Consider the following 16,025-nt stretch of genomic DNA (forward strand, 5'->3'; position numbering starts at 1 on the left):
CCCCTACAAATCGACCTAATGGTCAGGGATCTGTTTAATCACATTGACAGTAGCCTTACCTTCAACCTCCATGTGTCCAAAGTGGTGAGGAAATCCTTTTATGCTGCACAACTTATAAGTAAGGGCATGGCATCTAGGTCCAAAGATGTCATTATTCCACTGTACTCTGCCCTTATCAGACCAACCATAGGGTACAATGCTCCCTTTGCTATGTACCTGACTAGGCATATGCAGCAACTAGAGCTACGTTAGAGGTTCCTTACAAAAAAAGAATACAAGGCATAAAAACCTGCCTTACACAGTGCACCTTAAGGCCCTTTCCCTCTACTCAGTCTCATACAGATTGCTGAGAGATAATCTATGTCTGTCTTATAAGGCATCTGCAGACATCACACTTATGAATCGCTTGCATATTCATAAATTAAACAGTACCAGAAATACAAGGTCTAAGGACATGAATTTTGTCTGTGACTTAAAACGAAGATGCTGGAAAGACAGATATCTGTTCGATAGACTGCCCCGCCTGTGGAACAGGGTTTCCATCCATGTGAAGTTGAGTTCATCTATTACACAATTTAAGTGCAACCTAGGCTAGAAGATGTGGAATAGGAAATTTACACTGGGCCTGGCACCCATGTCCCTTATGGACAGAGGTAGTTTATAAATGCCTGGCACTCAATGTCCTATTTGAATATAGGATGTCATTAGCCTTTTGGGAAAATTTGACTAGGCTTAAAAAGGCCCCACTGGGTCTCTAGCCTAGTAACAAACTAAGAATCTATGAATCTATAGAAATAGGAAAACAAAGACTGAAGAGAAAGAGTATGTATCTTCTTCATAATATGGACTTAGAATACAAACGTATGATGAAAAATTATGACTACGCATACCCATGTGCTGGGAAAGTAAAGTGAAACTGCAACATTTCAACATACATTACATTTCATACAACTACTCAGACCTCACTGCAGTTAATTTGAACTCTAAATACAGTAGCACATAAAACTAAAGAGCAGAAAAAACTAGTGAAACATGGCCTCTGATATCAATTGTATTCATTTTTAGCTAAGGACTGTGGGTTAGCCAATAAACCATAAAGTATAGTACATAATAAATAACCTGAAAGTAGAAGAGGAGGTAAGAACAAACCTGATACTGAATTACTCGTTTCCCATGTTCCTTCTCTTTAGTTTTGGTCAACCGTACTGTGCTCTCTGACAATCCATTTCGCAACTCTATCTTCTTTTCTTTGTGCTCCTTCATTACCTTCACTTTTAATCTGCTACGAAGAACAATTGCTGCATTTCCTAAAAAGTTGTAAAAAAATTCAACAATGAAAATATGCCTATTTTATCGGAAAACATATTAAAGATGACTCATAGGTTCATAGGAATTCACTAAGCTAACAGCTCACAAGCCCTTACAAGCCTAACTAGTTTTACCCAGATTTTACACAATTTTCGGTCCCTAAGGGAAAAATAACAAGCATGTGAGATTCTGACAATTTTTACAGACTGCCTCTATCTATAAGAGACATGGCTGTCACCAAAGGAGTGAATATGAGACTTCCCATACATTGGTCCGGATTGTGCTTGAAGGTGGTCAGGGAAGGGTTCTGCTTCAAGTGAATAGGAAGCCTGTTCCAGAGGAAGGGCAATTTCTGCTGCGCACATCTGTTCCTCAAGCATGATCTGCTCATGTCAGATATCAGGTTAGATCTTTGGAGCAAGTAACCCTTGTGTACTTTGTTTTGCGACTATGCAACATTTCCATCAGGGATGGGTCAGAGACTGCCTTGTAAGTCAAGCACATAATACCCCTCAGTAATCGGTAGGAAACTTAATACAGTGATAGGGCTTTTAATTGGTCCACATATGACATGTTGGTTATACCCTGCATTGTTGTGATGAGAAACCTCTGAGGACACTCCAACTGTTGCAGGTGGCTGGTGAGGTACATGTCAAAGGCTGCACTACACTCGATTATTAGTCTGATGAGGGCCAAGTACACTGGTACAATGACATCCTTTGATCTGGATGTCATGCCCTTAGTTATACACTGAGCCACAAAGAAGGATTTCCTCACCACTGTGGACACATGATGGTCAAAGCTCAGATTACTATCTTATCCAAGTACCCAGATCTCTCACCACTGGGTCCACTCTTACTGGGAAGCTATTAGTGTTGTAATTTGCAGGGGTATTTGATTCCCAAAGGGTATTATTATGCACTTCTTCACATTTAGTTTGAGGCCATGGCTCTGACACCAATTATTAGTCTGTATCAGAACTCTCGGTAGGATATCAACATCATTTGTTGAGTCAATGATTGCCCCCAACTTGCAGTCATCAGCAAACTTGGTCAGCCAAAGGCCATTTACATTTGCCTTGACATCTGAGAAGTATATTCCAAACAGGAGGGGGCCCAGCACCGAGCCCTGTGGTACTTCACTGGTGACTGGCTTCTTGCTGGGTGAGAATTCCCCCACTCTAACATGTGTCCTATCCGTGAACCATCTGGGTATCCATCTGGAGATGTAGACATTTATGCCCAATTTTGTGAGTTTATCTATAATACCTAAGTGAGGTATTGTGTTAAAAGCCTTGGCCAGGTCATGGTAGATGATATGCACTGTTTTATCCTCATCCATGGCCTTGATGACCTTCTCAAAGAAATCTACCAGACTGAACAGGCAGGACCTAGCCTTAAAGCAGTAATGGGTTTTGTCTAAAGTCTGGAAATTTCCTATTTCATCCTTAATCAGGTCCACAATTATCCTTTCTATAGCCTTGTATATGACTTATGAGTCAGTAGTTTCCTGGGTCCGCTGATGGTCTCCTCTTGTTCAGAGAGATGACTGTTGCTGTTCTCCACTCTACTGGGACAAAGCCTGTTTGGAGACTGTGGTTAAATAGGGATCTAAGTGGGTCTGCTTGGTCATGTTTCAAGCTATATAACAGCCACCTTGGGATTCAGTTAGGGCCGTTGATGCTGTGCTTCCAGCTTTAGACAGTGCAGTGATGGCCTGTTCTTTTGTGATAACAGTCAAAGGAATGGAAATAATTGTCTGTTTTATCATTCATGGCTATAAACTGCATTGTCACAACAGTAAAAATAGGTTGCACACCCTGTAGTAGAACCCAGGACAATCTGTACTCCAGCCCTACATTTACACCTGCTGTCACAGGACTAGTGATATGTCATTTCCATAAATTCCTACTCATTCTTAAGTTCTCTGTGTTAAACGCTGCACAATATCGCTTAGCATATTTGCACAGTGCCCAGCAGAATGAACTGAATGCATCCATTTTAAATTATTTCACGGGGAGTAACCATAAGGGATGAGGGGGTGAAATCTGAGCTTGTTTTATTGACTTAGCAGATTTACTATTTCTTCTGGGTGAGTACAGGTAGTGCCTTCTACAGCCAACTCAGCATACTGTTGAGTGGATGGGGGGGGGGGGGCTCTTGTAGGTTCAAAATTAGAGTCTGTAATTGAATATACTTTCAAGTTTCAAAAGTAGGTGCTTCAGTTAAGGTAGCTACTACATAGCCTAGAAAATTCAAACAGTTTCTTTTTATTTTGTTTCACAATATGAGCAACAGTAGTCACTCCATACCTAGGTTACAATGGAAAGAGAGAGAGACCACAGCTCCATGGCTAATTTATAACTCATGCACTGAAGTAGTACTATGGTAAAGGAAATGCAATTCCTTTCCATGAAGAAATGTGAAAGGTTGAGTGAAGATTGCAATTATCTTTCAGTAAAAGATACAAAAAATCGATTAAGCTCATTTAAATATAATATATGAGACTGGGTAAAAGCAAAGTTTTCAGTAAACCTTGAAGTATGTGCACTAGAACTGCTATAAACTAAAACTAATCGGCTTCTCAAATGCACACAAATCTCTAGTGCCTTCAACTAAAAAACGCATTAACTTATTTGAACACAGTAAAAATCTGCATCCTTAAGCATCCTACCTGCAATTTAATATATGGATTAACTCAAATTATGTGCACAACTTTTACCTTTTCCCATTGCTATTCCTCAACTTAACTGAAGATAAAGAATGCAATTTTTTCCCTAATTATGTAACATTTATTCTGTACTGCAATAGGCTGTACATTACTGATTTTTAGAAGTTATTAGCAATCACATATCTTATCTCTAATTTGTATTATTATTAATTATTAATTTTTTAATCTTGTTCTACATATCTATGTATTACGTCTGTTGTAGTCATGCATTAGAGTATCTTTGTATTTGCGGAGATTTTCTCCCCAGGTCTCCACTGAAAAAGGGTTGCTGCCCAGCTGGACCAACCCAGTAAACAAATGTCAAATAAATGTCAAATAAATAAATAAAAACATCACTCATACTGAAGAAATACAAGAAATACTCTCTAGGACTATTCTGAAAAAGACAGAAGACTGAGTTAGCTACTAATTAACTTCAGGACTGACGAGGAGGATTACATTCTTGGACAAGAATTACACTGCATGCCATTGTCTGTGGAATTATGCATTAATTGCTTGGACTTACAAGCAACAGGTAGATACCAAATCAAATACACGTTTAGGTATTAGTAGCAGCAGGTCCAGACGAGCTGGTGGTTAGAGTTATTTTATAAGCCAGCTGTCTGCTTAAACACGTTTATAATATTTTCTAAGTGAACATGTACAGCTGTGTGTGTATTTGATTTTACAAAGTGTACTGCTTGATTTTATTTCCTTCATGTGAACAGTTTGCAGCTGGTGGCTTATTTGTTGGCTTGGATGCATGTGCATTGAACTGCTAACATTAACGGTTGTCTCATGCCCTCAAAAGAGTTACTGTTCAAGTCATTGTTACCATACAAATATTTAATGTTTGGCTTATTTTAAGGTTAGTTGCTACTTGTATTTTTAGTGTGCTAGAATGGCCATGTTGATAGTAACATTACCATAAAGATAATAAATGGGGCATTGAAACTGCAAAATTACATCCTCCTGGAAAATAGTGTGTGTGTGTGTGTGTGTGTGTGTGTGTGTGTGTGTGTGCGTGTGTGTGTGTGTGTGTATGTGTGTGTGTGTGTGAGTAAAATAATTTTTGATATGTTTCAATCACCGTTGGCAAGACTGCACTGGAAGGCACTGGGCTGCATCTGAGGTGGTTGAAATCCTTGGGAGTCTGAGACTATAACTCTAACCTGCAGCTTTTACAGTGTTCAGCTTATCTGGGTGTGACAGATGTAGACTACCTCTGAAGGCAGCTGGTCAACAAACCACAGCCCCTGTCCATCACATATTAAATGATGTTGTATAGATATGTCAAATGAACTTGTATAACCTGCAAGACAGTTCACTCACCATAAAGTGTGTGCACCCTTGCAGCCACAAGGTAAATATGCAATACAATACCTTGCATAGCACTTAGTAAACATGCAAAAATAAGCTCTGTGGAGTATGAAAAAATATCAGTGTCACATATGACTAAAAATTGCAAACTGAAAGGAATCCAGCCTGCTAGCATACCCAAAACGGAAAGGACAGCTGACCTGAGTGCAGCTAAGACTCACTCCATTAAAACTGGTGACAGCTTAACAGTGGATATGAGTGCAGAACATAAAGTAAAATACACAGTCCATCTGAAGGTGACCTCAGAATGCAAATTGAATTAAGAAGACTACAACTTGAAGCAAAATGTCTCCAGCTAGTCAAGAGAATGAAAACAGCTTGGGGATGAAACAGTGACAGCAGAGAAAAAGAAAGTAAGAATAGAGAGAGGATGAAGCTGTACAGAGGAAAATGAGTGAAAATAAAGAGAAAAGCATCATCATCATGAGAAGGAGTTACTAACCCTTTGCCAAGACGTGAATAAAGAGAGTGAAACCAAGCCCTAGATGCCAAGGTCAGTAATGAACTGCTTCTTCAGCAACATGGGGATAATTCTGATAGTTTTATTCAGGCATTTGAAATGGAGTGCAATCAGCACTAAATTGTCTGAAATAATGGATGAGGTTTGCAACTCCTCATAGGTAAGGCAAGCATTAAAGAAGATGGATGACACAGATTCCTGTTAATTGTGATAATGTCAACAAGCCCTTGCTTGAATACTTTAAACTAGCTGTTCAGGAGAAAATCAGAAAGAAGTGTCAGTGATTTAACTGCAGAAATACGCACTTACTTTTATGATGGCAAGTGGATGTCAAGTTTCTACTTTTAAAATAATGCCAGAGCTTAAGATAAGGAGGCAAACACAAGAACTTTACCTAAGAAGAATCTTGTTGACAGATCAGGAATGTAACACTACTGAGAAAATGGAACTGCATGAGAAGAAGATCCAACTTCTTTGAGGTTTACAAATGGAGAAGAAATGTGAACGAATTAACTGTTTTTCAGAGGGAATAAAAGATCTTTTTTGAAATTTAGAACTGAGTATTATCCAGCATATTTATTGAAGAGCTGAATAAGTTTTTCAGTCCCAGCAGCTCCGATACAGGGATCTCAAATTCAATATTAAGGATTTATTTTCCAACAAGGAAGCACTTGGCTCCTAATGACTAGTTTAAAGACAGAATAGGACTGTTTTGTGTTTTATTGTTCATAGATCCTCTGGCACACAGCTCACTGGGACTAAGACAGGTGCCCCATGTTTTTATAATACTGTCTGGGTTTCTAACTTTTTTGTGTTGCAATTTGTTTTTTTTTTTTGTTTTGTTTTTCAGAGGGAAAGTATGACATTCTTTGTAAAATATACACAAAGCTGTGTAAACTGCAGTAAATGTGACTTAGTTAATTAAAAATGGAGTAAATAAAACCATGGCTGTTATTTTCACAAAAAATGCTGTTAAACAGTAAAACCGGTTCCTCAATTGTTCACACACCTGCTTAAAGCTTACTGCATGCTGCTTTAAATCAAACATGCTCTAGAGTATTTGTGGTTTTTTATTAATTTGAAGGAAACCAACATGAAACATTCTAGTAAGGTAATGCTGGAGATCTTACAAGCTAGGCTTGAGTAATATGTGGACTGAGAAAGTAAGTTGTCTAAGAACTTACCATAACAGCAGGTATCCAAATGATTACTGTTGCAGTATTGCTAACTACTGGGATTTCCCACCAGGGACAGCCATACATCATGGCTAGGATACTAAAGTCTAGGTATTTTTATCTTGTGCCTTATATCCAACTTGTGTCCTAAGCACATCAAGACTACAAGGTACATAAGGAATGTATGGGCGAAGTATCTCACGACTTTCCTGCCCGAGACAAGAAAGTAAGGAAGGGAACAAAGACAAGAGATCCTCAAAAACACATTTCAGCAAGCTGAAGGGAGGAGGACTGGATAACACCTCAGCCAAAACAGAAAACAGGACTAAACATGGTGGTGGTGGGGGGTAATACTGCAACAGTGCTCAGTTGGACATCTACTGCAATGGTAAGCTCTTATACAACTGTACTTTCTCAGTCCATATATTGTTCAAATCTAACTTGCAGGATTTTCCTATGATCGCTGTTGCAGTATTACTAACTACTGGGCAGAGCTCCAAAGCTTTCTGAGAATCTTGGGAGCAGAAGTGGCCAAGACTCCTTGCAAGATGGACCAAGCAAAACCAGCTCAAGCCCTAGAAATGATATTAGTCTTGTAATGCTTTGTAAAAGTGTGCATAGAGGACCAAGTAGCAGTTTCCAAAATAGATTTGGCATCAAGACCCTTGGGGAAGCACCAGAAGAGGCAACAGCTCTGGCAGAATGGACTTTGAACAAACCTGGTAGCTCTTTGTCATAACAAAAGGAAATGGTGGAGGAGATCTAATGGGAACTAGTTTGCTAAGAAACAGGGACAAAAGATGGTCTGGCCTTCTGAAAGATATTTTTCTGAGGTAAAACTATAGTTGCCTAAAGAATGCAGAATTCTTTCTTCCTTGTTTTGAGGGGAAGGAAAGAAGTTAGGGAGATTAATAGTCTGATTCAAAACAACTCATTGACCAATTTATGCATAAAAGAAAGGTTAGTCCTGAGCATAACCCTATCTTTATGAAAAAAAAAAACAAAAGAGGAAGACAGAACATAAGAGCTAGCAATTCAGAAACCAAAAGGACTGTCTTTCTCAGTAGGAAACTTTAAAGAAGCAGTGCAGACAGGTTCAAAAAGGGGGCAATCAACTTTTCCAAGATATAATTCAGGTCCCAAAGAGAAGGAATAGATTTTCTAGGGGTTCTGAGGTGAAGGACATTTTTTTAAAAACTGCATAATCTCAAACCAAGAAGACAAAGATGGGTCAAAAGGAACACAAGTAGAAATGGCTGACAAATGTGCTTTTATAGAAGAATATGCTAACCCTGAAAAGAACAGCTCACACAAGTAAGATAAAAAATACCTACTTGATACGGGTCCTGATTTCTCTATTGGCACCAAAAAGAAAAACTCTCCCATTTAGAAAGTAAGACTTTCTATAGTAGCAGGTTTCCTAGCCCCCTGTAATACCTTTAGCACATCCTCTGAAAATTGGTGCCTAAAAGGTATTAAGAATCTAATCATCCAAAGGGTTAGATTCAAAGTCTGGAGATTTTGATGTATTGGAGAGCCTTTATGCTGTGTGAGTAAGTCCATCCTGTATGCTAACTTGTGGTGATTGCCCTGTGCTAGATGAAAGAGAAGGGGGAGGGGGGACCAGTGCACTCTGGGCCAAGTGGGAGACACCAGCAAGATTTTTTGTTTGCCCTTTTTCATTTTCAGGAGAATCCTGGGAATCAGAAGAGGAGGAGGGAAGCACACCTCTCAACTGCACAGATTTATGCAGAATGTCTAGATTTTTACTTCACATTTTTGGTCCGTTTCTCATAAAATTGTGTTTTTTCCGGCAAATTGTTGGTAAAGCATTGTGGGTTGAAGTTAGACAATAATGAAGACATTCGAGTTTCAGACTTCATACCCTTCATAAAATTCATGCTAATGAAAAACCTGTTACTCTATCAACTTTCTAAGTTTGTAAGAGCAACATTTAAAAAAGGTCCCTATTTTCAGGCCTTTGGCCCCCTGTTATTTATGGCTTTGTCAACATTTTTTGCTCTAAGAGGTTGAGCAGTATGGAGGGAAGGCATAAAGAAATCTTTCTTTCCAGGAAAAAGACAGAGTCAATTCTCCCAAGCTTCTGTGCATGAAATCTCTGAATAAGACAGCCTGAGCTGAATGTTGTGTTCGGCGGCAAAGAGATCTACTTGAATACCACCCCAATGATGAACAATCTGTTTGGCATCCATTTATGACAATCTGCCTGGAATCTATCACTGAATTGTCCTCCAAAGGAATGTTAACTGCTGTCAGATACACAGTTTAACAGTTGTTACATACCATCTCGGTGCTATTAAGCACCTGTATTGCAATTAACTGTGCTTGTCAGCTACAGGAGAAGAGTGGCAAGAAGCTGTTAAAACAACATAAAACACTTTCTTCAGACTTTGTTCAGCCTTTGTCACCAGCTTCCTGATGCTCCTCTTGGGTGGCTGCTCTTTGAATACCTTTCAACATCTCTGATTTTGTATCATATATTCACCCTGTCCCTTGCATTTTTTTTGGGGGGGGGCGGGGTAAATCACTGAGGATTATAGTCGGTCAATGCCAGATATCACACTTCCATACTTTTTTGTTCAGAATATGCATATTGATGCAAAACTTGTTGTTCTGTTAACTTTTTTAAGTGAATTAGTGCATTATTTAGAAACTGTCCCTTATTTTGATTCTGTATTTCACCATTATTTTTTGGATTTTCTGGAAGTCTTAAGCAAAGAAGTTAAGAGGCATGCTACAGTCTCTGACAGTATTAACTACGTTAAGTGCTTTACCAGCTTTGAAAACCGGTAAAGCACTTTTGTGATCCTATACTTTTTGTCCCCCCCCCCAATATAACAGGTAGTAAAATGAGTAAATAAAACTCGGTGAATTATGGTCATAATCTGCTGTTATGTGCTCTTGTGTTCTCGACATGGATGTCAAGGTTCACCTCTCGAGCTTTGTTCCCAAGGTGAATTTTATGGCATCTACACCTTGAGCACATTACAAATTAGTTATGATTGGACACCCAATCATAATCCTGTATACAGTGTATGTAACATGGTGATTACCTATTAAGTTATACATTCCAAAGTGTTAAATAGTAGATTGTACTGTAACCTTGTACAAATATATGCAGTGTTAAACTTTTCTCCCCAGGCCTCTGCTGAAAAGGTTCTTTGTCCAGTCAGACTTTCCCAGTAATCAAAGGCAAATAAATAATAAAAAAATAAATAAAAGTCTTGTACGTCAGTAAAATATGCTGTAGTGATCCATCACACAGAGCAGAAACAGAATTAGGTTCATAGGTAAATACCAGGCAAGCTGCCCTTGCAAGCAATTTTACATTTAGCTCATTTCTCTTTTTGTGTTCAATTTAACCTATCTCATTTGGCTATAGATTGGCCTTAACCATCCCATGGTTGATAATTATATATGACCCGTAATGAAAATAACTAGGATCATACAATATATAATTTGAGAGGGCCATGCATGGGATAAAGCATTTAGAAGCTGCCTCTGTCCATTAGTAGTACAAGGGGCAGTCCTGGGGAAATTTTTCTGTTTCCCATCCACAGATCTAAGTTGATTATGGACACTGTCCATTAGTAGTACAAGGGGCAGTCCTGGGGTAATATTTTCTGTTTCCCATCTAAGTTGAGTATGGACAGGGATGAACTTTGTTTTATGTGGATGTTTTATTTCGATAGGGAGTCTGTTCCACAGCAGTGGTGTCCTCTGCCAGATATACCTCTCCCTAAAAAACGTTCTGTTGCAGAAGAGGTCTAGATCCCTAGAGTATTTCTCATGCCATTTGACTTGCTGATATTCAGTAAATCCATCAGTAATTGGTCAGAGGATGCCCTGTATGCCAGACACAGCTCACCTCTTAGCAGTCTGTAGGGTAAAGAGTATAATGACGGGGCTTTGAGTCATTCCACAGAAGACATGTTGTTTAGGTCTTGCATCCTTTTAATAAGGTATCTCTATGGGGATTCCAGTTGTTGCATGTGTCTGAAAAGATGCATGCCAAAGGGGGCATTATATTCAATGACTGGCCTACTGACGGCTGAGTAAAGGGGGAGTATGACATCCCTAGATCTAGACATAATCCCTCTGTTTGCAAGTTGTGCAAAATAGAAGGACTTGCTTACAAAAATAGGCTCATGTTGGTCAAAAGTTAGGTCACATAAGTTTTCAAATCCTGAACAACTGAGTCCACACTTACGGATGGATTGTCAATGTGGTAGTTCCCTGGGGTAGATGACTTCTCAAATGATGCAATAATACAGTCTTTGGCATTTAGTTTAAGATAAGAAATTTACATATTATATTATTTTTATATATCTTTACTGAATTATCACTTAAGACATACACATTCATTTACATAAAATAAAACAAACCATACTAACATGTTCCTGGTTACAAATATGATACATCACACTTTTTGGATAACTAGTTCCTGCCTTCCCTTAAATCACACTCCTTCTCCAAAATATTATTCTGTAAGTATTGCTCCCACAATTTCCATTTTTTGTATGCAATTTGCTCCTACCCTTTTCTAAAGATCCCACTTCCTGTTCTTTTATCTCTATTACAATATTCAATGCTTCAAAACCAGTTGGTTTAGACTTTGATTTTAATTTTCTAGAAGGTGTTTTTTTGGCAGCCACCAGACAAACTTTGCAAGGTCTTATTATGTGAAGGAAATTCAGATCTTGTATCCCTATTTCCTTAGTTACATCCATTTGTTAACTCTGACACATCACTGTGTAGGGATTTTTTGAAGTCTGTTAATTCATTACATTCCCAAAACATATGTTCCCACTTACCTCTTTCTTCCCCATCATCATCTGCCATCTAACTGAGGAAAAATTCTATGGAGTCTGCTATGGGCATAAAAAATACCTATCCAAACACTCCAAGCAAAAGTCCTAAATCTTCTGGACTTTGTTGCATACCTGGGAGCCGTACATATGTCCCCTCATTACTTCCTTGTGAATAGCTTATCCAGTATCTCTCCCAATCTTTTCTGACCTCCTCTGACTGATTCCATGGTTACTGTGCAATATTTTATATGCTGTACTAATTATCCCTTTTTTAACAGTGGCTTCTGGTCTAGAGTCAACTAAAAACTCTACCAGAGCAGGTATTTCACTTAACGCTATCCATTTCTCTTTGCCAATACTCATATCAATCCCTGGTAAAGAAGGCAGACTCTAGCCTGCATTCCAAGTCTTCTTGGCCTCTTCCCATTTCTCTCTCTAATTATTTCCTCCCAATACCTTGGTTCCTTTAGTACTTTTCTCATATAAATTCCAGTCCTCTCTTACGTATTCTCTGTACTCCTAATTGCAGTCATCCCTACTGGCAAAATCTCCTTTCTCCATTCTTGTGTTGTTTTAGTTCTAATAATACTTTCTGTTACTTTATAAATACAGTATTCTATATGGCTGTTGTTATTCTCCATACGGATCTGCATCCAAAATACAATGCTATCCTTATTTCTTGAATTTTCCCTCTGTTTCATCATCATCTCTTTCCACTTGGAATTATAGCTTTCTGCTTGTATTGTATATATGAGCCTTAACTGAATATCTCTAAAATATCCTGTCAAACCAGGTAATCCTAAACAATCTTGCTCTATTGGAAGGATCAAATTATCCCACTTGACCAATGCCCTCTTCCCCTCCCAGATAAACTCCTTCAACTCTTTATTAATTATTGTCCACAACTTCTCCTCTGGTTGAAAAAATATGCTTGACCTGTACACAAAACTAAAGGGACTAAAAACATTTTCATTGCTTGTACCTTGCTATCCATAAATAAGCGCCATTTTCTCAGTTTTTGTATCACCTTTTTGTTTACTCTCTTCCAGCACAGCCTTAGCTGCCATAACCCTATTCCTTTTTAATCTATACTTCTAAATACGTAATTTTATTGTGTTTCCATATACACAGGTATTGCTGGGCCAATTCATGTAAGGGTATGCAGTTTAAAGCTAAAGTTTTCATTTTATCTTCACTAATTTTATAACCTAAAAAGGCTTAAAACTGTCTCAGGATATTCCACAACACTGAGATGTTCTTTTCTGGTTTTATCATGAACAAAGTAACATCATCAGCAAAGCCAACTTTACTTGATTACTATACAAATTATATCCTTGAATTTGAGTCTCTTATTTTCTTGGCCAATAGCTCTAAATGTACAGTAAATAACAAAGGGGAAAGAGGGCACCCCAGCCCGGTTCCTCTGTTCAAAGACAACTTATCAAAGAGGAACCTTCCCTCTTTAACTCCTGCCTCCAATCCTTCATATATCCTCCTAATTAATCTTATTGTATCAGGGAATGCAAATGCCTGCATTGTCCTACTCATAAAACCCTAGCTTACTCTGCTGAATGCTTTCTCTGTATCAAGACCCACTAACAAGAAAGATATTTTCTTACACTCTGATTCCCTCTGGATCATCACTGACACATTAATGTTGTCAAATGTTTGTCTCACTTCTACAAAACCTCACTGATCCATATCTATCAATTTTGACAACATCTTTACCATTCTTTTTGCCATTATACACAAACACTTTATAATAAAATTTTAAAATTGAAATGGGTATATATGAAGCCAGGTCTGATGGGTATTTACTGTCTTTAGGTAATATAGACTCCACAGCTTTTTGTCAGGATGTCAAGTGATTCCCCTCCATTTAAAATACTCAAACAAAATCTTCCAGGTCTTTATAACTTTCTTCCCTCCTAACTTCCAAACTTCCAAAGGAATACCATCTGTTCCTGGAGACTTTCCTGAAGACCAGTTTTCCAACACCATTTTTATCTCATCATCCCGTCTTAAGTGTTATTTGTTAAACCTCATCTACCTCTAACTTTAATATAACTACATCTACCCTAAATATTTCCATTTCTGCTCTTTACTTCCACATTTCTTCTGCTCTACAGGATAATTAATTGTTTTTCTTGTTATACGCCCCCTAAGATTGGTGACATCACCTTAGATCAATAGGCGTTTAGTAGGCTAATGACCACAAGGGCCTTTTTAAGCCTAGCCATGCATCCCAAATCTCTAACAAGCTCTCATAGTCTTGAAAAGTTCAAGCAGGGGCTTGGAAGATAAAACGTTTACAAGCAGGGCCCTGGGAGATGAACCATTTACAGGTTCATAGCCTGTGTCTATTAGAGACATAAATACCAAACCAGGGATGAATTTCCTATTCTTCGTCCAATTCAAGTTAAATTTAAATTGAGTTAGGCTGGCATTTTGCTTCACATGGATAGGGTGCCTGTTCCAGACAAGGGGTAGTCTCTGCAATACATACCAGTCTCTACAGCAGGTCCTATTTATACCACAAGCAAGGTTTAAGTCTTTAGAATTGGTAATTCTGGTGCTGTTTGTTTTGCAGATATGCAGAAGGTCCATCAGGGTGGGGTCTGACAATGCCTTCTATGCTAGGCATACATCTCCCCTCAACAGCCTGTAAGAGACAGAATACAGGGATAGGGTCTTGAGGTGGTCTGCACAGGACATGATACACTCTGTATTGTTTTAGTGAGGAACCTCTGTGGACTTTCCAATTGTTGGATGTGCCCGATTAGGTGCATACCAAAGGGGGGCACTATACTTAACAGGTCTGATGAATGCTGAATACAGTAGAACAATGACTTCCTTGAATCCAGATTCTATCTTTGTTTGTATGTTGCACAACAGAGTTTGATTTTCTCATCATTGTAGACATGACGGTCAATGGTTAGATTAATGTCTATATGTGTCCCTAAGTCCCTGACTATTGGGTCACCTGTTAGGGGCGTTTTAACAACATGATAGTTAACAGGGGTAGATGACTTCCTGAAGGACACTACTATACATTTCTTGACATTTAGTTTTAGTCCATGGCTCTGACATAAGATATTTGTCTGTGTCAGCCTTTTCTGTACAGCATTTATATGAGTGGAGGATTCTATGACTGCTCCTAATTTGCAATCATCTGCAAATTTAGTCAGCCAAAGTCCACTGACAATTGGCCTTGATTTTAGAGAAGTAAATGACAAAAAGGAGCAGTCCCAGGACTGGTCCCTGAGAGACTCTTGTTGGTGACTTGCCTCTTTGTAGAGGTGTACACCCCAGTTTTAACTTCCTGGGTGCTGTCTGTCAGCCAGCTGGCTATCAACCTTTAACATATGGGCTTATACCTAACCTCTTAAGTTTGTCAACAATGTCAGAGTAGGGTACTGTGTCAAATGCCCCGGCCAGGTCAAGTTAGGCAGTGTGAACCATTCCACCCTCATCCATTGCTTTGGTAACCTTCTCAAATAAGTCCACCAGGTTGACTAGCTATGACCCGCCCCTGAAGAAACCAAATTGGTTTGGATCCAGCATCTGTGGAGGTTTCCTATGTCATTATTGATCATTTCCATGACACTTCTTTCCATGGCTTTGCATATGAGGCTAGTGAGACTTATATGTCTGTAGTTTTCAGGGTCTGCAGATGGCCCAGCTTTGTGCAGAGGGATTACAGCTGCTGTTTCTCAATTCATGAGGCATAAAGCCTGTTTGGAGCCTAAAGTTAAAGAGAGGGGCTGACAGCAGGACATGGAAAACAAACTAAGCGAAGAGTTGCTTGATTTAATAGAGCTAGACATATTAAGATCAATGAAAAATAGACTGCAGAAAGTCGATAAAAAACAAAAAGTCAGAAGTTTGATAAAACAAATGAACACAGTAATTAGGACTGTTCATAGAGATCCATGCGATATAACAAAAGTAAACAGGATGTATTACTGTGCAGCTAAATTAATAACTGATAAAGTTCTACCACAAGAATACAGGGTAGTGAGGAAAAGGAAGAAGAGAAATTGAATACAATCATGGAAGTATCGGACAGAGAAAACTATAAAGCAATTAAGACAAGAAGTGTCACTGTTAGAAGAGTATAGAAGAGGGAACAGATCAACAAAAATACTTAGAAAGACAGAC

General features: G+C 38.6%; 1 protein-coding gene across 1 annotated transcript in view; it reads right to left on the bottom strand.

The window, feature by feature from the left end:
* Window positions 1–16,025, bottom strand: part of NADK (NAD kinase) — a 1,020,436-nt gene that overhangs the window by 479,963 nt on the left and 524,448 nt on the right. Inside the window, exon 6 of the mRNA XM_044056259.1 lies at window positions 1,150–1,307. Coding sequence (XP_043912194.1) covers window positions 1,150–1,307 — 158 coding nt within the window. The remainder of the gene's footprint in view (window positions 1–1,149; window positions 1,308–16,025) is intronic.

Source organism: Protopterus annectens, chromosome 14.part0, assembly GCF_019279795.1.
Source record: "Protopterus annectens isolate FY-2018-M chromosome 14.part0, PAN1.0, whole genome shotgun sequence".
Taxonomy (NCBI): domain Eukaryota; kingdom Metazoa; phylum Chordata; order Ceratodontiformes; family Protopteridae; genus Protopterus; species Protopterus annectens.